This window comes from Zingiber officinale, chromosome 2A (assembly GCF_018446385.1).
Source record: "Zingiber officinale cultivar Zhangliang chromosome 2A, Zo_v1.1, whole genome shotgun sequence".
Lineage (NCBI taxonomy): Eukaryota > Viridiplantae > Streptophyta > Magnoliopsida > Zingiberales > Zingiberaceae > Zingiber > Zingiber officinale.
The window spans coordinates 496,378-520,463 of NC_055988.1; the positions used below are offsets into that span (position 1 = coordinate 496,378).

Consider the following 24,086-nt stretch of genomic DNA (forward strand, 5'->3'; position numbering starts at 1 on the left):
CAAGTCAAAGTAAAAGTAATTATTTAATTTTCTAATTTTCCATCTCACCCATTCTATGTTATCAAGCATGTTCAACTTATGAGTTTATGTGAGATGGAGTTAAGTTAATTTTAAAGTTAATTTTATCTATTACTTTGAAAAATATTTATCATATTGAAGAATATTTAAGTTTGAGTTTAAACATGGATTTCAAAAATATCAAATTTTAAATTTTTAGCTTGAATTTAAATTTGGGTTTAAAATATTGAATTTTGAATTTTAAGTTTGAATTTAAAAATTAATTAAAATTTAAAGATTAATTAGATTTGAACATTTGAGGATAATTAAAATTTTAAAGATAAATTAACATTTAAAAATAATTAATATTTTAAAAATTTATGATTTGAAAAATAATTATAATATTAAAATTAATTATGAAGATGATTAATATTTTGGAGATTAATTATGATTTGAAAATAATTAATATTTTGTAGAGTAATTATGATTTAAAAATAATTAATATTTTGAAAATTAATTAGAGTTTTGAAATGATTTGAAAATAATTAATATTTTGGGGATTAATTATGATTTAAAAAAGTTAATATTTTGGAAATTAATTATGATTTAAAAATAATTAATATTTTGGAAATTAATTAAGATTTAAAATTAATTATAGTTTTGAAATGATTTGAAAATAATTAATATTTTGGAGATTAATTATGATTTAAAAATAATTATTATTTTAGAAATCAATTATGATTTCAAAATAATTAATATTTTGGAAATTAATTATGATTTTAAAATGATTAATATTTTGGAAATTAATTAAGATTTAAAATTTATTATAGTTTTGAAATTAATTAAGATTAATTATAGTTTTGAAATTAATTATGATTTAAAATTAATTTTAGTTTTGAAATTAATTAAGATTAAAAATTAATTATAATTTTGAAATTAATGTGACTTAGATTAATTAATTAGAATTAATTTTAATTGAATTAAACTTAATTAATTTAAATTTGGTTAACTACTTTTTTATTTTAAACCTAGGTCCATCTCACCCTTTTTTAGATTTTCAATCAAGATACCTTAATAGTTTTGTGAGATGGTTAATTTAATCTTCTGTTCAGATTAAAATCTAAGGATTGATCTACATTTGAATTAAACTATGGTTTAACAGTTAGCTAATTAAATGTTCATTTTTATAATTGACTTCCAGATTATGGCGAGACACTGGGCCTTATTGGGTATTGGATCATCAACCATTTCTAGACAAAGTCTTTTAAAAAAAAATTTGAGTATTTAATTTCCTTTCTGAGAATCCTTGGTTTAACTAAACAAGTGTTGATCAAACCTAAGTCCTTATCTACCATAATCTAAGCATGTATAATAAAAAGCAATAACGCAAACATCACATAAATTTATTTAATGAATATGGTCTTCCTACTGGCTCCCCCTGGATCATAGCCTAGATAGGGTTTATCAAGATAATGAATTTGACCTTTGGGGATCCAATATTGACCAAGTCCAACTTGATTAATCAAGTTAGACTTTGGGACCCATGCTTGAACTATTTTTCTATTTGTTCAGTTAACTAGAGATAGATAAGATTTAAATTTGTGTTTAGCCTTAAATCCAAGTCCGGTTCGGTTGTATATGACCCTTTATTTTCCAAGAATCTAATCAAGATTATTGGAACCCAAGGTGAACCGTTCCAATGTGTCCTTAAGTTCCTTTGACTTGACTTTTCAGGTTGTAATTTTCTTCCTCAAGTTGTTGGACTTGAGTTGAAGTTCCAATTTGAACTGATTTAGTCAAGGAGCTTGGATTAATCACCTCTTTAAGAGCTATTACCTCCTTTTGAAGTGATTTGACTCGGACGTTGGATTTGACTACTTTACACGTTAGATAATTTACTAAGTTATGTAATTCTTCTACTTGAGTACCAGCGAACATAGAACTTACAATGTTGTTAGGCCCTTCGGAAATGGATATGGATCTGTGGATTCTTTCGAACTCTATTTTTGATTCGGCTCCAGTTCCGGACTCGGACTCAGTTTCGGCAACGTAAGCTTGTACCGATAGGGCAAGGACACTTGTTTGCTCGTCTTCTTCGTCGGAATCTTCCAAGGATTCAGACCACGTTGCTTTCAAGGCCTTCCTTCTTCTTTGCTTCTGTTTTGGACACTCCTTCTTGTAGTGTCCCTTCTGATTGCAACCATAGCAGATAACTCCAGACTTGGTCTTCATATTCGATTAAGTTACCTTCTTCCTCCTAATGCTTTCTGAACTAGTTTGACTAGTTTAGTGGTGATTTCATCTTCTTCTGAGTCTGATTCATCTTCATGCTCGGGTTTGGTTTGGCAATTGATATTTAGTTCTCATGTTTTGCTTGTACCTATGATCAAAGTAATACCTTTCTCATCCGACAATGCATTAGTCTGTTCGTGTAGCTTAAAATCAGAAAATAATTCATCTAATCTAATAATTGAAAGATCCTTGGATACTTTGTAAGCATCTACCATCGATGCCCACAAGGTATTTCTTAGAAAAGCATTCAACACGTACCTAATTACATCGCAATTCTCCACTTTTTGTCCGATCGCGTGGAGTCCGTTCAAAAGATCTTGGATGCGAGCATGTAGTTGGCTCACATACTCACCTTCATGCATTTTTATATTATATAATTTGTTTAATAGTAGATCTCGTTTGCATACCTTTGAGTCGGAAGTACCCTCAGGCAGCTCGATCAATTTTTCCCACAGCTCCTTTGCGCTTGAGAATAGACTGACTCTATTCAGTTCTTTTTTTGTTAGGCCGCATTGTAGAGTACATGTTGCCTTAGTGTTGACTTTGATCTTCTTCATCAAATTTGTATCCCAGTTCTCGCATGATACTGGTTTTCTAGTGCCGTCAAGTGGAAGTATGATCTGGATGATCATCCACATCTCGACTCGCGTCTGAAGGTGGTACTCCATTAGACCCTTCCAGTAGCCGAAGTCTTCACTAGAGAATAGTGGAGGGTGTGTTGTGTTGTAACCTTCTTGGTGGCCTTTTTAATAAATAAATCTTGCACAAAAATAAATAATGAAACTTGTTCCAAGACTAAGTCTTGGATTAGTAGCGTGAGAGAGAAATAAAAAAGTATTTCACTAATTTCAAGAAAAATAATAAAATAATAAAAAATATTATTATAAATTTTAATACATGTGATATTTCATCAACACTGACCAATGGTGAAAAAATAAAAATGTTTTTTTAAAAAAAATTTGGAGGAAAAATGAAAGGCGTAAGAATATTTTTTACAAAAAAAATGATATATATTTTACTTTTAAAAGGATCCCTCTACTCGATTTATGGTTTCACTAATTCAGAGTGGCCTATCTTCGATACCAATTGTAGGATCAATGATGTGCTAGATGGGGGGGGGGGGGAAGGGTGAATGACACTCGTGACTTTTTTACTCGTTTTGGAAAAGTCAGAATAAACGCAGCAGAATAAAGAACAAGGAAAACAAAAGGAATACTAACATACACTACAAAAAAAATACCCGTATAGGAGCGGTTTATTAGGAGCGGTTTTAACACCGCTCTTGAAAATCAAACAATAGAAATAGTTTGAATTAAATCGTTTCTAATGTCTTACCTTTTTAGAACGGTTTTGCAACCGCTCTTGTTAAATAGTTCTAACACAGATTTGAATAAACCGCTGCTGAAACCACTCTTAATGATTCAACTATTAAAAGCAATCTTGAAACTACTGATATTCGGTACATTTAGCAGCAGTTCTATGTTAAACGCTACTACTAACTATTTCTATTGCTCTAATTTCTAATAACAGTTATCAAATAGTACACTTTTAGCAGTCATTATGTAAACCACACTTATCGAAGTTGAAATTGATTAATATTTTTTTTTAAAAAAAAATAACAATTAAAGTGTACAATTTACTTAATGTAATTTTATTTTGTACATCTCAAATTTAAATTTATTTATTTAATATAAATATTTATTAGTCAAACAAATTATTCTTTAAATAATTTATAAAATCTTAATTTTATTTATATCAATTTTCATTCTTTTCTTATTTTTATTTTTGTTAAAAGAAAATTCTTAATTTTATATATACCAATTTTCTTTCTTTTCTTATATGTATTTTTCTTAAATTTGTTTCCTTAATATTTTTTCCCTAAACACATAACTTTCATTCCCGGCATCGCACGCAACCTCCACACCTTCATCTTCCTCTATCTATCTCCGAAATTCTAAATCTCATGTAAAAAATCTTTCCTCTTTTTCTATTCAACTCCGCACCTAGATCTCACGCAAAAAACTTTTCTTGTTCCTCTATTCAACTCCAAAATCCTAAATCTCACTCTGAAAAACCGTTCTCTTTCTTTATTCGATTTTATCTATCCTCCAATTCACACTACTAGAATATAACTTTGATATTTTTTATAAATATTTTATAATGACATTTGATCCTGTCCGAATCGCTGAATCAATGGACGCTGGGCACGTGGCGCTCTCCTTGTGGCTAACGTAGATCTCTGACCGATCGTATGGCGCCTCGACGAACCTGCAAAGGAGTCGGGCCGGGAAGAGGTTCCCGGCGACGACCCTCCGACGCTCAAGTCAGGCAAGTGGACAACAAAGAAGTGACTCTCAATCTCCGAGAATACGTACCTCCGGTGAAGAATGAGGACCCTTATATAGAGCCAGGAAGAGACTTATGCGCACGTACCAAGGCAAATACATGTCTTCTCACCATACCTTAGTATGGGCTTGTCAGAAGAGCTTACCTGACACCATACTGCTACAGTCTGAGCACATCTATGATGGGACAGCGGAACCCTCTGTCGTAAGATCCTGCGTATGGCCAGGTAGTTGAGCATATCCGCTGTCAGAAGCTGTTCCCTGGTCCTTTTGTCTCTTCCCACCCTATGCCGAGCGTCCGGCCGTTCGGCAGTCCCCTCACGTCCGGCCGGTCATATGTGCTGGTCCGCTCGGGAGATTCCTGGTCGTGTGCTCTGCTGACTGTTCACAGTAATGCTACTTTAGGTCTTCGGCCGAGCGGGTTACCCGCTCGGCCATACGACTCTGTTCAACATGAGCATCGGAACCCCGACTCCCCGCCAGGGTGTCTTTGCTTCCGCTCGGAACATTCGACCGGTCGCCCCAATCTTTATCCGCTCGGCCAAGCTTCTGGTTGACCTTTTACCTTTCAACCTCCACGTGGCGTTGACTCTGCCAAAGGGGGTCCCCCATTCTTACTACCGGATCAACATTTATTAAAAATTATTTATTTAAAAATTAAAAAATAATATTAGATTATTTATGATCAGAATATTATTAAATATTATTATTATTTATATAGAACCATTATTTTTAAAATATATTAACCTTATTATTTTTTTCTCTTAAATTTTTGCTTTTATTAGCCTCTAATAGCAAGTAAAGCTAACCTAAATTTTTTCCTTTCCACTTTTCAGCATCAACTAAAACCAAAGTCCATTCCACAGATCATCTTAGTCTCATATTCCCATAGGTAATCAAAATCGTTTACTAAACCTGACATTGTTGGACTTATTAAGAATAAACATATAGTAAAAGGAAATTATTAATTAATTATTTAATAATTAACTAGCATATAAAATTATCTATCAGTAAGGGATTATAAATTAATAAATAAATGAATAATTATGTCTCTTAATTTTCTCCTAATTACTAAGAATAACAATATAACAAAAGAAATTATTGACTAGTTATTAAATAATTAACTAACACATAAACATATTAATAGCTGTAGTCTAGTTGGTTAGGATATTAGGTTATAATTTAGTAGACTTAGGTTCAAATCCCAGTAACAACTAATTTCTTTTCCAACTTTAAAAGAAAATAAAAATAAAAATAGAGTTCACTTGCCATTCTAACACTTAAAGAGTTTTAGAGCGGTTTGAACCGCTCTTGAATACATAGTTGTATAACGTGTAAGATCGGTTTCAAACCATACCTATAAAGTATAATAGGAACGGTTTTTTAATTTTTACCAACGGTTACGAAAACCGCTTCGATAGGATATAGGGACGGTGACAAAAGGAGCGGTTTTCAAACCGTTGGTAAAAGTGTAGGAGTGGTTGAAAGTCACTCTTAAAAGTAAAAATCCCTATATGGGTGTTTTTTTTTTGTAGTGATAATTTCTTTTACTTGGTTAGGAGCTTGTGAGGACTCCTACTCCAAGGCCCACGATTGTTGATCACTTTCATTGGACAATCACTATAGATCGGAAAAGGCTTTACAAATATACAAGTACAAGTATTAATAAAAACAAAGTGTACCGACAACAAATGATTAGTAGTTTGTTGATTGTTGGAGCAGCAGTTAGACATTGTTGAGTTGTTCCGAAGCAGTGTGCAAGTAAGAAGATCATTCTGAATTGTGTTATTCAAAGCTGCTGGTCGACACTCCTTTTATAGCCGACCCAAACATAATCCATATCCACTGATCTCGGGATCAATCTTTGACTTGAAGTTGATTGTTTGACCGATCTAAGTATTCGGTTGACCGAACCCTCTGAACCTACCTAGCTTTTCGCCCACATGCTTTTGTTCGGATAAGAGTCTTCATTCGGTTGACTGATCCCTACGTTCGGTTGATCGATCCTGCCGATGATCTTTGACATATCTGATTCAATCAACCCGGTCCGAAGATAATCCACGTTCGGTCGACTAAACCTCCCTGTTCAGTCAATCGTTCCCCTGGTCAACAGTTCATCGCGAACTAGAATCTAATCTGTTCACTCAATGGTTCGATCGACCAATCCAAAGGTTCAATCGACCGATCAAGGCCGACTCATCAACCTATAATATGTTAGTTCCCTACAAAACAGACATTAGAAAATAGGCAGATACTATGTAAAGTAAAATTTGTTTTGATAGTCATTGGACTGTCCAGTTCTGACTTTCATATTTCACCAAAAATCCTAGGTTAAATTGACATCTATTGTTCCCTCTTCGGGGAACACGTCCTCACCTACTCCTCTCAGAAGATTTTACCTTTTGCCAGACCGGTCCTCTAGACCGACTGGACTTTTGCTCAACGCAAGATACTTTAGGTGTTCATGCTGGACGTTCGCTCCATGACCCGTCCAGACTTTCACCTGGTCCGCGACCACCAGGATTTTCACCTAGAGTCCTTGACTTTAGGATTTCACCCAAAGATCATGACCCACCAAGATTTTCCACATAGGGTTACGACCCCTAGGACCTAGGGTTACCTCCTCCTAGGATTTTCCATAACACCCCTTAGGACCTAGGGTTATCTCCCCCTAGGATTTTCCACCTTCCTAGTATCCACTAGGACTTTTGCCTAAAAATACTTAGGACTTTCCTGCAAGCTCAATCACACTTGTTAGATAACAAGATAATTTAACTTTGAACCCTTTTCTATTATCAAAATATAGGGTCGATCGTCTGGTGCTTCTGGCACCAACAGAAATTCCATGCAGGTTAAGGTGAATTAGATGCTTGGAAATTAATGAAGTTTTAACAAACCAAGAGTATTAAATGCTAGACAAGTAGAAGTTCCATAGGAGTAGTCTATGCCTGTGGATGTCTTAGTGAATCAATGTGGAACTAAAGTTGGGTAGGTAGAAATCTTGGCTTATAAAGAATGAAGTCTTAGATACACGATTTCTAAGGATGTTAAGATCAAATAAACTGAGATAAACTAATATTAGACAAAATGAGGAAGTCTCAAAGACATGAGTTCACTTGGTGAGGACTCAGCTCTTGAGTGATTGGAGTTAGTTTCAATCAATTGAAGACTCATTTCGATCAATTGATGGTTGAATGAGTCAAACAACTGTTGACTCAAGCTGGAATGCCAACAAAGAAAATACCATTCTAGTAGTCAATCAACCAAGCGATTAACTAAAGCAAGACTGGTGAACTAATAGGTGAGATCAGTTAACTAACACATCAACAAAATTCTAAGAAGATAGTTGTTAATATAAAAAATTTATGGGTGTGAGGTGACTCAAATGCTATGGAAGATAAATTAAGTAAATAGAGGATCAATCGACTCAACTAGTCATTACAAGCTAGGGCAGTCAATTACATGAAGGTTCAATCGACTCAACTAATACAATAAACTGACTAACATAAATTAATAATTGACTAATATGACAAATTCAACAGAGCTATTAGTAGCAAGAGCTCTATAAGAGGGGATTGATCGGAGATGTTGGCTTCAACGGTTGGCCACTAAAAACAAATGAGATTGAAAGCTAGTACTAACAAGTGATAACAAACTAAAAGAAAGCTCCAGTTATATAATATTTTCTTATGTTATATTTATTTTATCTAATATCATATATCCTTGATGATGTTGTAAACTCAAATTTATATCTCAATAAAGTATTTAAAAGAGAAAGTATACAGATATTCTAGGAGTGATCCAATGATATATCATATATCATAAAGTAGGAGTCTGTGAATTGGCAAATCACTTATCTTAGTTTGTTGTGTGTATTTGTATGTTTATATTTATGCTGTTCTATATTTTCCTCGTCTATTAATAAATTATAAACAAGAGAATGAAAAAAAAGTGACTAACTATTAGCTTTTCTAGCCAAAATATCAATCCAACACCTATAACAGAGAACAATTGCTGAGTCACTGAATACATTGATTAGACTGTTGGGTTTTTCGGGCAGTAAAAATCGCTTTTTCGCGTCGCGAAAACCCTGAAAGCCCCTAGCCAACGGATCCGTGCAAAGAAAAGTTTGAAAACATACGAATACGAGTTTCTACCTAGATCTACACTTAGATCTACAAAAGAAAAGGTTATACCTTTGAAGCGAAGCCCTTCGTGTTCCCGCTCGTCCAAATGGTGCCGGATCTCGAAGTTGTCAACGTAGACAACTCTCTATATGTATCCACACGAACACGTAGATGGAAAATCACACAAAAGATGTGCTAGCACCTTTTTGATGATTCGGCCAAGAAGGAGGAGAGGGAGAAAGGAGAAGAGCACTTGAGGAAGAAGATGGAATAATACCACTTGAATGAAAATGAATCCAATTCATTCAAAATTGTGGCCGGCCACATTTCCAAAATGTAACCCCCATTCTCATTAAATGTAGTCATTAAAGAGAATGGCTTTGTAACCCCCATGAGGTGGAACACTTTGATGATGTGGCACATCATCATTAGTCCTCCTAATGCTAAATCACTAATGATGTGACAAATAGTCAAGTCAAACTTGACTCTTCCTCTTCCTCTCAAGTCAAGTCAAACTTGACCAAATCTCTCCCATGGTTGATCTAATCCAACCATTTGATTCAAGCCAACTTAATATAATGAATCTAATTCATTTAATTAAATTGATTCAATGAGTCATAATCTAAATTAGACTCATTGAACACATGAATCAACTTGAGTCTAACTCAATTAGCCCAATTAGGATTACTCTTAATCTAATTTGATTCATCAAATGAATTTAATCCTCTTGGTTCATCATATGAACATAATCTCCATCTATTTGTCCTTAGTGTGTGACCCTATAGGTTCTTGTAACGTTGGCAATGCCCCTAAACTCATTTAGGAGCATAAGTAATGAGTGGTATCTAGCAATACATCATTACTACCCAAGTTACAAGAATGTTGAGATCCAACATCACCTTGTGACTACTAATTGTGACTCCTTACAATATATGACAAGTGTCCTTCTATTCTAGACATCTAGATTGATCAATGTGAGGCATAGACCGTGTCATCCTCTGATCAATCTAAATCCTGAACTCCAAGTAGACTCACTAAATCAAATGAGCTCAATATCTCATATTAACTCATTTGGGCATGGTCATGCACTTCGTGGTCTCACTCTATCAAGAATATCGATGTCGCTCCCGTCATATAGGAGGGATAGATCCCATCTACATCACTCACATCCCTCTGCATAATTCGTTACATACCCAGTAATCGCCTTTATAGTCCACCCAGTTACGGGTGACGTTTGACGAAACCAAAGTACATAACTCCTTATGTAGGGATCCATGGTGACTTCAGGTCCAAGGACTAGTAGTCATACTAATAGTCACATGAGAAAGTATATGACACTCATATAACGATCCATGATACTTTCTCATGGCGGGTCATTCAGTATACATTCTCTAATGCATACCCATGTGTCAACTTGATATCTCTATATCCATGACTTATGAGATCAAGTCATCGAGTTGACCTACATGCTAGTCTTATTGCATTAACATTGTCCCTGAATGTTAATACTCGACTAGGAATGATTAAGAATAGTGTTCCCTATATCATCTCACTATCGATTCAACCAATCGATTGATATAGGTAAGAACCTTCTACTCAAGGACGTTATTATACTTAGTTTATTTGGCACCAATACAAGTAAGTATAATAACAAAAAACCAAATGCCTTTATTTATATAGAATATGATACAACAAGTTTAAAAATACAATCATCAAATGATTGACTCTAGGGCTCTAGCTAACATAGACGAGCAATCGAGTGGATGGCAATGACACGGGCAAGAGGAGTCAAAATTAATTAGAAATAGAATTTGTTAAACATTTATTGATTCAAGTCCCCAACCTAATTTATTCATTCATATATTTTTTTAAGCATATATTTGAAAGGAAGAAGACAAACTAGAGCTAGCGTTGCAACACTCCAGGGCAGAGACGACAAATGGGCTAGTCACCACATACTTATTGTCATCGGAGGTCCAAGTCAACTTTCCCTCCACAAATTGATTTCCGGAAGTGGGAGGTCCGCCAACACCCCATTTCGCACTCACAGTGAATGACTTCTGCTCGTTCAACTCGTTGAAAGTTAGCGTCTTGGGGGTGACAGTAGTCAACACGGCAGTCTTCGATATGCTCACCGACACCGTGTAGCTCGATTTCGCTGGTCCAACATTCGTGACCGTCCGGGTCACTTTGGCCACAGCCCCGCCTTTGGGGGCCAGCAAAATCGACGGGTAGTTGAGCTCCTCTTCCGCCACTCTCTTTGAGCAGTCCACGACTCTGCGTGCTATATTTCTTGCGCCATCTTTGCCGAATTTGTCGCAGATGTAGGAGACGTAGTCATCGTCGGTGATGTTGTAAATAAGACCCGGATTAGTAGCTTTGTTAGGGTTGATGTGTCCTGCACCCTTGACAAAATAGGGTGCCAACTCAAGTAACTCATTAGAGACGTTGGCGTCTGCCGTGGTGATGATCGCCGACCTGATAGCTGCCGGCGACCAAGTAGGATGTGCTGCCTTTAAGAGCGCGGCGACACCGCTGAGGTGAGGCGTTGCCATGGACGTGCCAGATATAATATAGTATTGATCTGGAGTGTCTCTTGAATGAATATAGGCCGCGAAGATGTTAAGGCCAGGGCCGGAGATGTCTGGCTTGAGGATTCCCGGCGTTGCTTGAGATGGCCCACGGGAGGAGAAGAAAGCCACGACAGGGGCAGGGGATACGCCAAGAACTGTCCCGTTGAAGACGATTAATGCGGAGGGTTCGGAAGTAGAGTTCAAATACGATATGAGGTGGGAGCCTTCTTGGATAGTGAGCACTACTCCGGGAAAGTTCATCTTTCTGATCGAGATGGTGGCGCCCTCTATCTTCGAAGAAATGGAGATCAACGCCCTGGCGCCGTGGGACTTGGCGAACGCCACCACACGTCCAAGATCGCCGCGTCTAACCTCACATACCCAGACGCTGCCCCTGTGGCTATCATCAGGAGGATCGATGTCGCAGGACGGCGACTCAGTGGAATAGTACAGGGGAAGAGAGCTTTTAGGGAAGTTGCTAGGTTGGTCGAGAGACTCTCCAGGGATCACCTTCCCACTGGGAAGCTTCACGGAGGCCCTGAAGCTTCGATCGACACTGCTTGCAGCCACAGTGAGGATCCACGGTGCCTCGTTGGAGAGGGTGAAGTAGTCAGGTCCATCATTGCCGCCAGCGCAACTGACGAAGATGCCCTTCCTAACCGCCGCGAACGAACCGATGGCAACGACATCTTCGTCAAGAGGCATAGAGCCGCCGCCAAGCGAGAGAGAGAGGATGTCAACGCCGTCCTTGACAGCTGCGTCCAACCCTGCGAGGATATCGCCTTCATTGCAGCCTTGGGCGGTGCAGACCTGGTAGATGGCGAGGTGAGCCCGAGGGGCCATTCCGGCAGCCGTGCCTTTGGCGAAGCCGAAGTAACTCACGTTTCGGACGAAGTTACCAGCGGCGGTGGCGGAAGTGTGGGTCCCATGGCCGACCTCATCAATGGGAGACCTCTCATCACCATCGACGATCATCGACCTGGCACCGATGAGCTTGTTGTTACAACCGGTCTCTAGGTTGCATGAGCCCTTCCACGTTGAGGGCGGAGGCGGGACCCCCTCGTCGTCATAGGAAGGGTGGCCGGGCGTCACGCCGGTGTCGAGAACTCCGATGACGACTCCTCTCCCTAGCTTCGAGTCTTTCCACAACCCCTTGCTCCCGACCTTGAGCCCTAGGAAATCTGGCGTGTGGGTGGTCATTACGCGCAGCACTCGGTCGGGGAACGCGCGCACGAAGCCTTTCTTCTTCCCCATCGCCTGCAGCTCTTCCTCCGTCAGCATAGCTGTGAATCCGCTAAATACATCACTGTAGGAGTGCAGTAGCCGCCGATCGACACCAGACGCCTCGACGGCGGGAGGCAGGAAAGATTCGTGCCACCTTTTCAGGCTCCTTTCTGTCAGCGGCTCAATTGGCTCTTCCACTTGAATAATGTAACGGCTCATAGAAGAAGAAGGAGAGGCGACAGAGGGATTCGAGAAGAAGGCAAGGAGAAGAAAGAGCAGCCATGGCACAAAATCCATGTCGAGAATCTAAATTGCTATATCTTCTGATAAACAAAGATCCTTCTGTACCATATATATGGAGAGCCTTGCGCTACTAAATATGGAGACAATGTATGATTAAAATATAATAACTCATCCGTTGTAGAATTTACTAAATACCTAATATAGTCATATGATAATTCATGGAAATATTAAATTGCGTGTCTATCAAATAGTAATTACATGCCCATTTGGTGCATCATTTCTCAAAGTCTCTTGCTATCTCTCATCTCTGTAGTAATTTAACTTGTATAGCATTAAATATTTTCTAGACAGAGTTTTTAATTAAAGTAAAACCATGTTATATCACTTGGCTATTAAAATTATATTTTTGTTAATTTTACAGATGCTACTGGGTGTGTAATAAATACTTACCGGATCATAAGATTGAGTGAATAATTAATTTTTTTTATTTAAATATGAAAGAAATATGTTGTAAATATTTACTTAAGGATGATTGTGATTTTTAGGTGAGAAGGAAATAAATTTACATTAAAATTAAATAAAATGAATTGAATGTAGATATAATAAATATTTAAGATATTTTTGATAAATTAAAGATTTGCTTTTTTATTATTGTTGTTTAGTAATTAGTCATTTTAATTGGTTATTGCTTAATTAGGTGAATAAAAAATAAGTAAAATAATAAAAAAAGACCTCAATTATTAGAATTGTCAAAAAAGATATTCTATTTATTAAAAAAATATAAAAAATACCACATCATAATTCTCATACATAATGATCTGATCGAAGGTCGAGGAATGGATCAAATTCCCCTAGAACTCACTTCTTTGATAGGAGTATTTGCTATGTAGCACTTAGTTCTATTTTCTTTATGGACTTTATCATAACTCCAATTAGAAGTGAACTAAAAAGGGGAACTCGCAAAGAAGATTAGAAGGATGGTCAAGTCGAGCTTGACTCGACCCTACAAAAAGGCAATGGGTCGCAAGCCAAACGCTAACAAAGTGGAATTCGGTAGGGGAAAGGGGGTGTACATAAGGCATATAATCACTTCGGAGATAGCATGACAAGGAAACCATGGGTGAAAACAATTTGGCAGAAGGACCTTCAACTGAGTCATGCATATACCTATGGTTGCTAATACATGGGAGGCTATTTGTACATGCCAAGGAGTATCAGGAGGACAGGCAATCGACCTTCTATTGACATGAGGTGGAGAACCTAGATCATGTATTCTAGGGTACATTTGTTGGATAACCTGATGTGGTGCGCGTTAAAATGTATTTCAAAAACATGCATAATGAAAATAAAAAAATAATAATTCTTAATTATTACTTTACACATATCATATGCATGCAAGAATACAACATGATATGACATGATCATAAAATAAAATTTTTTAAAATAACTTTTACTCTAGATATATCTGACGGATGATGCGAAGTGGAAAGGGCATCAACTAGCAAACCCAACGGACTTTGCCTCTACTCTTTTTATTTTATGAAAAGGTAAATATATATTATCAAAATGTACACAACCATACAAAAAGTAACTGATCATATATGAAGGTTATGAGATGGCGTGCTAGCTCCGATGGATGGTTGGTTGAAGAGTAACGAGCCTCTCGAGATATGAAGGAACTCCCCAACGATCTTGTCCACACTTAGATGATCAAACAAAGCATTAGTAACCAAGACTGGGGTGGGGATCTATGGAAAGGTCCTCCGACACTCAAGTTAGTACAGTTCTCAGAAGGTGCTCCCAGAAGAAGAAGAACAGTAGTCTAAGTGCTCTCGCAAAAGTAGGGTTTAGATGCTAGAGTTTGCGTACCTTGCCAATGGAGAGAATCCTCCTTTTATGCCACTTCACATAACCTCCGTGATCGTGAGGTGGTCCCTTAGTACTTCAGAGTTTGTTAGCAGATAAGAGAAGTACCACCTAGATATCATGCTATCATCCTCTGAGAATCTTTTTTCTATCCCAGATGTACCTTTTCTGTCGTTTATGGTTGGAGTCTTCAATTAAATACTTGAAGGAGTATACCATTATAATTGATTAATGAGGAAGCTTCGAGGAAATATTCTCCAACAAGTTTGTAGGTTGTTCTAATGTTGTCAGCTGTTTGTCTACTAGATGTATCTGGATTAGTCATTGAGCTGACCATATATTTAGAATGTGTTATGCTGAAGGCATCTCGGCTGGTCCTCAAGCTAGTCCTTATACTTGGGCAACCTAAAATCTGATTAGCATATAACACTAAGGAACATTAAGCCTTGTCGGGTGCATATGGAGAACTTTACGTTCGGTCGGCCTTCGCCCGGTCGATTGAATGCTAAGAGTTTTATAAATCTAGGCATTCTTAAGTTCATTCGGCCTTTACTCGACTGAGTACGCATAGAGAACCTTATGTTAGATCGACCTTTGTCCGACCATCGAATGCTAAGATTTTTTATAAATCTAGGTGTTCTTAAGCTCGTTCGGCCTTTACCCGACCGAGTACGCGTAGAGAACTTTATGTTCAATCGACCTTTGCCCGATCGATCGAATACTAAGAGTTTTATAAATTTGGGCGTTCTTAAGCTCGTCTGACCTTTAACTGACTGAGTACGTGTAGAGAATCTTATGTTCGATCGACCTTTTTCCGGCCGATCGAATGCTAAGAGTTTTATAAATCTGGACGTTCTTAAGCTCATCTGGCCTTTACTCGACCGAGTACGCATAGAGAACCTTATGTTCGATCGACCATTATCAAGCTGATCGTATGCTAAGAATTTTATATAAGGCTAAATGTCCTTAAGTTCACTTGAGCTTTGCTTGGTCGAGTGTACACAGAGAGCCTTATGTTTGATCGGCCTTTGCATGACATATTGAATATTAAGTACGTTATCCAGCCTAAATACTTAGAGCCTGGACAGCCTTTCGCTTAGCCGAACTCCTTGAACCCTGATTGACCTTTTGCTATCTGTGCACCCTATTTCTTTATTTTCACCATAAAGCCTTAGAGTCTTTATATTCGATCGGGTTCGTAACCGGTCAGTCCGATCCGAGCATTCTACTCTGAGACCACATAGGCATGCTTCAAGGACTTTGGTGTGGGGCGATTAACAGAACCAAGTAACAACCCTATTCGCTCCTTGATTGCCACCTCACCTTGACTTTAGTATCCACATCCTCCCCTGAACTTGCTCACCATAACCTGTATTACTAGCCTCCCCCTCAAGTCTAGTCGAAGGAGGTGTAGCTGACTGACTAGACTCAGGTTCTAGTCTCATTTATTTTTCATTGATCTTAAGATTCTCTTACAACTCAAGTTTTCGATAGTACCTTGAGCTCTTAACAATTTGTACTTCAAGCACTTAGTGATTCTTTCATAAAACGGTCTGCATTCTACGAAATCGAGTACCGAGGGTGTGCGAAAAGACATTTTTAGCTGCATAAAGGTCTCGCTAGTCACACTCTTCATAAATGCCTATTCATGGATGATCGCCATGTGTCACTACCACTCATTCCTTGCGACGTTTGATGACATCCATCGCCTTGTAAAGTACAATGGCACGTTTTGCTTAACTCTGCAAATCAATGCTCCTTATATGGGTCGTTTCAATCCAATGGTGATGCTTGAACTTTTTCCCATAAAACCCTAAATATCACTAGTTCTTCCCATATACCTTATCATTTCTTCCAATCTGTTCTTTCCAATGATCTCTCCTCCTCTGCCTTTCTTCCTTCTTGATTTCTAGCAAACCCAATAAGTTGCTCGTCTTTTATTTAGACTTGGTTCTACCATGATCGAAGAATCCTTCCCCCCTGGTATGCCTCTACTTCGTCAAGCTTTGATGCATCCAATCGAGTCCATCTTTACTCAAAGTATGGAATACCTCGTAGCTATCAAATTTGTCTCCCTTCTCCGAATGAACATCCTCATCTTTCTCCTGATAACCACATCACTTTCTTCTCTGACCAAGTAGTAGCTGACTTACACTTTTCTATCCACCCCTTTTTCTTAGAAGTAAACCAATACTTTCACATTCCGTTACAACAATTTGTCCCGAATGCTTTCCGATACATGTGTGGGATGTTTATGTTATTTCACTTATTTGACATTCCTCGCACTCCCTAAAATCTATATTTGTTTACCTATCCTAAAAATCAGAGCCCGAGACCTTCCTTTTCCAATCTCGCCCAAAGATAATTTTCATTAAGGATATGTTGTCCTCAATCAAGAATTGGAAGTCTCACTTCTTTTCCCTAGAGATGCCCCACCTTGCCACTTGGCATACTATGTGGCAATCTTCTTTTCCTCCTCTCGCAGATCCCGCGAAACTTAAACAAGATTCGATCTTCATCTCTTATCTCCCTAAATCAATCAGCCAATGTTCAAAATTCACTGGTGGCTGCACGATGACTTTTTATATCTTTTTGGTCTAAATCCCGTCCATAAGAAACTGCCATGTTCCTTCGGTAAGTTTTAGTATCTTAATGTTTATGTTATCACTAATTAAGATGTTATCTATTCTATGAAGTGGATGACATTTTAGAAGCTTTGATTACTAAATCAATCGTCCTCTCTGAGGAGGAACTCCTCACTAAGGAGCAAGAGTTATTGACTGAGCGAGGCCTATTACCGACTACTACTTCTAGTCAAGCTGTGGAAACTAGTGCAACTACGGTCTCTATGGATCCGACCCTTGCTTCACATTCCCTGCCAGAAGATATTCCTTTGGAGCCAGAAGTGCCTCTGAAGAAGTAACACAAGGGGTGAAAGCTTCGCTCATTCTCCCAAAAGGAATGCAATAACTATCTCCGAAGATATCTCTCTCAAAGAGAGACATGAGCCATCTCCAGAGACAACTTTGTCTGCTCTCTATCCTACCCTCTTATCACCTAGCTCTATTCCTACTGGAGAAGGCCCCTCCTTGCTGAGCGCTCCTCTAGATTCCAACCTTTTGCTTTCCCCTCAAGGAAAGTCTAATGACATCGTACCACAAGAGCTTAGTCCGTCTCCTATGCTCTTCTGTTACCTTCTACCCCCAATCCAATCTCCCCCGCATATCTTCCTCCTTTTACCTTTCCCCTTTTGTTAGGAGGTCATTTGGTAAATGCTTGGTCCAACACCCAAAAACTACTTGGTGAACTTTCCCTTAAGGAACTATTAGATGAGCTTGCCTATGTACAGACAAAGATATTGTAACCTAAATAGATTGTTTTTCTTCTCCTCTATCACAGTGGTTCATGATCGTGTTTATCATTCAGGGTTGGGCCATTAGTATAGATGTTGCTCAACGCCTACATGACTTAGCCTGAGAGAACGAATTGTTGAAGTAATAAAATTATGAAGTAGTGGGCATCTAGGACTCCGGCCAAATAAAAAAATTATCAGCTCGACTCCAAGAAGCTCAAGAACTAACCAAGGCTGAGCTTGAAAAGGCGACCCAATGGAAGACTGCATTAGATTCGATTGAGTCTCAACTTCAGATAGAAACAAGTCTTTGAGCCGAATTGCAAGCAAAGCTGATCGAGTTGACCAAGAAGAATGTGCAATTATCTAGTTAACTACAAACACAAGAAGTTTCCCATATTGCTGAGCTAGCTTCCAAAGCATCAGAGCTAGCAACTCAAAAGGCTGAATGGGATTCTTTGGTGTCTGAGCTGACCGCCACCCAAATTAATCTAGTGTTTGCCCAAATTGAATTGATGACCATCCAAGAAGAATTCGGAACTTATCGAGCAGAAGAGGAAGAGTGGCTTAACACAAAGAAGAATGAGCTCTTCCAAATGCAAGAGTTTAATGCACCGCTTGCTCACTCCATTGTCCATGCACTCATACTGGGAGCATAAGGCGCGATGGAGCAATTGAGGGAAGGCGGCTACTTAACTTCTAATTCTCCTACTAGTTCTCTAGATTATGATCGAATAACTAAAAGTGCTCCCCCTGATCTATTTCCTAAATTCCCATGATTCATCTTGTCCTTTATCAATCTATGCACTCCATGCCCCATATGTTGACATTTTTAATGTGCTAAGTTTCCAATTTTTACTTAATTTTAACATTTCTATTTATGCTGAAGTTTCATTGTTCATTAACTGCATTCTTTCTTCTGATTCTATAAGAGAGTTCCACCCAGTCCACAAACTGAATGGGATAAGACAAGGATCACTCATAAAAAGATAAATCTTTCTAGGCTTAAGGTGTGTTCGCACTTTAAGACCAAGCAAATCCTACTTCATGTAACCCGTTGCCCCCAGCCTTCATTGCCAATCGAGCAAACTATGGCATGCGGAACTTGTCAGTTTGATCAAAACTCGTTCGGCATTAAGCCAGTCAAGTGAACTGTGGCGTGCAGGGCTAATTATCATCCTAACCAAAACTCGCTCAGGTTTGTCCTAAATGAAATTATTTGAGACTAACTCGAGTTAAACCTGATCGAGATGTAGGATCATTCTCGATCAAGTAGGGTTGTTTTTTTTTACTTATTACTTTTTATCCGAACCATAAAATTCGTTCGAACCTATAACTAAAGAATTGCACAAGAAATCAAATCCTCCTTGGTAGAAGCGATAATGCCTCGAAATGACTACCTATCGAATCAACTTCCAGCGCAGGATTTTTATTGGTGACACGTGTGTATACATCATTAGAGGAATACAACTTTTTCTTTCCCCATTGCCTTACCTTCCTCATCTCACGGCTCACACTTGATCTACCTTTCTTATGGTTATGATCGGATGGTCATATTTAGAAAACCCCTTTTAGAGGGTCCTCATAAGCATTCTTGTCCACATGAGCATTCTTCAAAGAAACCTAAGGCTTTCTTTTCATTGTTGTCTTCATCCTCTCCTTTTCACCTTCCCACTACTCCTCTCTTTCAGCTTGCACAATCTTTTCTTCCTAAATGGTGGAGACTAACGAGTGGTACATGCAATGCTCTTCTAGCTTCACTCTCGAGGAGGCTTACCATCTCCATCTCAACTACGACCTACCTCCTGATGCCATAATCTCTACTTTCAAAGATCATCCTCATTGTTCCCCTCCGAGAGGTGTTGCCATTTTTGTAGAACAAGTTGTATCAGGGCTTCGATTTCCCTTGTCTCCTTTCCTTGTCGCAGTCAGCCACTACTTCAATATACCACTGAACCAACTCATTCCTCAATCCTTTAATATTTTAAGTGGCTTTGTCATCGTTTGTCGTTTGCTCAATATTACCTTATCCCCCTTATTTCACTATTATTTTCTTCCTCTTCCTGTAGCAAATATCCTGTTTAAATTTCAATCTTGCCCTAAGGTGATTCTATTCAATTGAGTACCAACCCAGGAGGAATGGAGAGATAGGTATTTCTTCATTCATCTCCCCTCTCCTCCCCCATACCCTACAAATTGGCAGCAAGATCTTCCTCCTATCCCAAATTTTAGGCACCTTCATGTAGATACAAATTTGGTTTCAGCTATAGAATATATGAAAGGCCTAAAATTTAGCTTGCTCGAGTTAATTATAGTGGGCCTATTGTATATTTTTAGACTTACTTCAGTCAACCTTGAACTAAGCGCTTCATTTGGTAAGAAGAAACTCTTATTTTTTCCTCGTAATTTGCCTACTATGAAAATTTTTGGTGTTTTTGTAGTCGAAGCTATTAGCGTGGTCTTCCTCTTCAAGAAACCCAAAATAATGAAAGAAGCCTTAAATCAAATAGGCAAGAATTTGCTAAGGGAACATTGACAGGAACAAGCTTCATCCCCTATCGGGCTACTTCTGTTGGATCGTGATGCACGTGAGAGGGGGGATGAATCACATGATTTTTAAAACTTATTTTCTTTTAAAAATTAAAAGTAGAGTACGCATCAAAAAATGAAAATGAGAAAGCAAAGACCAAGACACAAGAAAACACAGGTGGTTTTTACTTGGTTTGGTGCCTTCGGTGACTCCTACTCCAAGGCCTAGCCCCGCGGACTTATCGATGGACAATTCACTAAAAATCTCTTCTGATACCCCCAGAAGAGAGAATTGAGTACAAAAAGGTTAGGTCAAGTGCAACACACTGCACTTGCCCTTTTATTGTAATTAAGTGCAAAGACAAAGTTACCAACACTTTTATGGATCGAAATGAGAGCTCTTCTTGTGTTGATGTCTGTCTACTGGGAATGACCGAAACTCCCCGGATCAGTCGTCGTGCTCAGCAGCTTCGTAGTAGAGTTGTTTTATCAATCGGGAGCAGTCAAAAGCTTGAATGAACGTACAGTAGCTCATATGTAGTTGTTGTATAAGTGCCTACTTGAGACTAAAGGGCTTGGAGGGCGCCTCCCATAGCCATGGAAGGCGCCTCCAATGAGGCAAAACCTATCCCAATTTCCTTAGCACTTATCCGCAGTAAAGTCAAATTTTATCCGCGGAGGGCGCCTTCCATGAACAGTACTGAAGCGCCTTCCATAGCCATGGAGGGCGCCCTCGGGTACTGTTCACCCGAAGGCAGCTTGCTTACAATATAATAAATAGAGTAATTAGTTCATGTCCTCCCAGGACTAGGAACTAGTCAAGGTCTCAGTGTAGGGATCCCAAATGGACATAAACTGGACCGACGCCTACTATCCCTCAACTGGGACACATCCTCATAGTCACTCTCCTCCAATGACTTCCCTTCACTTACTGTTTGCCAGACATCCGGTCAGCTCGTCGACCTGTCTGGACTTCTTGCCAGCTATCCGGTCGGCCCGTCAACCTAGTTGGGCTTCATGCCAGATATCCGATTAGCCCGTTGACCTATCTGGACTTTGTGCCAACTATCCAGTCGGCTCATCAATCTAACTGGGCTTCACACCGGCTATCTGGTCAGCCCATCGACCTAGCTGAATTTCTCTTACACACTCAGTCAAAGTGTTAGATCACAACAAAACTAACTTAACCTACTTTGTCATTCATCTAAGCCTGAGTTAGACCATTAGTGCTAACCACACCAATAATCTCCTCCTTTTTGATGTAATGACAACCTAGGTTAAGTTTATGAAAAATATGAAAAAATAACTAGACTAATGAAAGAATTTTGATTTAGTTAGTTTGGTGTTTTGTCTAGTATTTTGCTTAACTTAATCCACTTAACCCTCCCCTTTGGCATTCATAAAAAATAATAAGCATAGACAAGTTTAGAAGAATTGGCTAAGTAAAGTAACTTAAATTTTTTTTTTCAAGGTTTACTTAGGGGAGGTTAACTTTAAAAATTAAAGATGTCTTTAAAAATATTTTTGAAAAATTATTCTCATAAATGGATGTTTAAGAACTTGATAGCAGGATTTTCAAAAATAGCTAAGAGAAAGACACAAAGTTTGATAAAGCTAGATTTTTGAAAAAAAAAATTTCAGAAAACAACATTTTCAAATTGTAAACAAGGAATATTTTGAAGTATATCTTTTCAAAGTATTTTGGAAAACTTTTCGAAAATGAATTTTTGAAAAAGATATAAGGAAAATTTTCAAAAATCGAATAGTAAAACTTTAAGTAAGATTTTGAAATCTTAAAAAAAACTGATTTTCTAAAGCTATCTTTAAAACTTATTGTTTTAATTTTAAAAGAACTTTTGAAATTTTAAAAAGGCTAAAAAAAATTTAAACACAATTTTGCAAAATATGTTCAATAGTAATTCTCCCTCTGAACCTGATATTACTTTAAAGTAAAAATAACTAGAAAGTATCCTTAATTGTCTAACCATTAGTTACTTACTAATTATCAGAATATAGCAGCTTTCACTTGGTTAGTCAGGTTAAATTTAGTTTATTCAGTCAGTATTTGACTAAGTTGAATAACTTAACCTGATTACTGTAAGTTTAGTTTTTAACACCGAGACTTGTATTGATGCACTGATATAATCATCTTTAAGTCCAGGCAATCTGCCTAGCATCTCACCCCTTTCTAAGTTTAACAATACATAAATAGGGTAATCCTAGTGTATTGGTGAGATGCTCAAGTTCTAGAGCTATAGGAGCATACTTTCTAAGAGTTTGATCTATACAAAGGCTAAAAATTGATTTTGAAACTTCTAAAAACAGGGAATTTTGAGAAATAAAAAGTTTTATCCTAGAATTTGAAAGAAAAATTTTGAAAATACTTTTAAAAGTAAAAGTCCTAGTCTATTAATCACATTCCTAATTTCTAACGTAAGTTAGTAAGTTACTAAACTCACATTCAGGGAGGGGTATAGTGAATATGTCAGCTAAGTTAGACTTGGACTCAATGTATTTGAGTTCAATATCACCTTTAGTGACATGATCCCTGATAAAGTGATGTCTAATTTTAATATGTTTAGTTCTTGAATGATGCACAAGATTTTTTTAAATTAATTGAACTAACATTATCAATTAGTACTTTTGTATTTGTAAAGTTTAAATTAAAATCTTTTAAGGTGTGTATCATCCATAATAATTGTGCCACACATTCTCCTATAACTATATATTCTGACTCAGTAATAGATAAGGTAACATTGTGTTGCTTTCTACTAAACTAGCTGACAAGTGATGGACCCAGTAGTTGACATTCACCACTTATACTTTTGTGGTCTAATTTACAGCCAGCGTAATCTGAGTCAAAATAGCCTATTAGTTCAAAATTGATTGTTCTAGGATACCAAATTCCTATATTTGATGTTCCGTTGAGATACCTAAAAATTCTTTTGAATTGAGTCAAATGTGATTCTTTAGTACAGGTTTGGTATCTAACATACATACTAACTGTAAATAAAATATCAGGTCAACTTGCAGTTAAGTATAATAGACTACCTATGATACTCCTATAGTATTTTAAGTCAACTTGTTTTCCATTTGAATCATCATGTAAGGTTGTGTTAGTTGTCATAGGTGTCTTTATTTCCTTAGTGTTTTCCATTCCAAATTTTTAAGTAATTCATTAATATATTTTGTTGATAAATATAATTTCTCTCATTTGTTTGTTTAATTTGTAGTCCTAAAAAGTAAGTTAGTTTACCTACTAGGCTCATTTCAAATTCCTATTCCATTAGGGTTATAAATTCTTGTAAAAATTCTAAATTAGTTGATCCAAAGATTATATTGTCTACATAAACTTGGGCTATAAAAATATCTTGTTTGATTGATTTGACAAATAGGGTTGGGTCAATTTATACTTGGTTGAATCCTTTAGAAATTAGGTGGGAGGTTGGTCTTTCATACCATGCCCTAGGTGCTTGTTTAAGTCCATATAGGACTTTCTTAAGTTTAAATACATGATCAGGATGATCTAAACTCTCAA

At 37.5% G+C, this 24,086-nt stretch overlaps 1 protein-coding gene across 1 annotated transcript; it reads right to left on the reverse strand.

The window, feature by feature from the left end:
• Nucleotides 1-10,629: 10,629 nt before the first annotated feature.
• LOC122040355 (subtilisin-like protease 4) lies at nucleotides 10,630-12,855 on the reverse strand. The gene has a single exon (XM_042599674.1). It carries the CDS (start codon nucleotides 12,853-12,855, stop codon nucleotides 10,630-10,632), a length of 2,226 nt encoding a protein of 741 aa, XP_042455608.1.
• Nucleotides 12,856-24,086: the final 11,231 nt, after the last annotated feature.

Bases quoted from the DNA above. Each gene is read 5' to 3' on its own strand.
- LOC122040355 (XM_042599674.1), bottom strand. From the start codon at position 12,855: ATGGATTTTGTGCCATGGCTGCTCTTTCTTCTCCTTGCCTTCTTCTCG.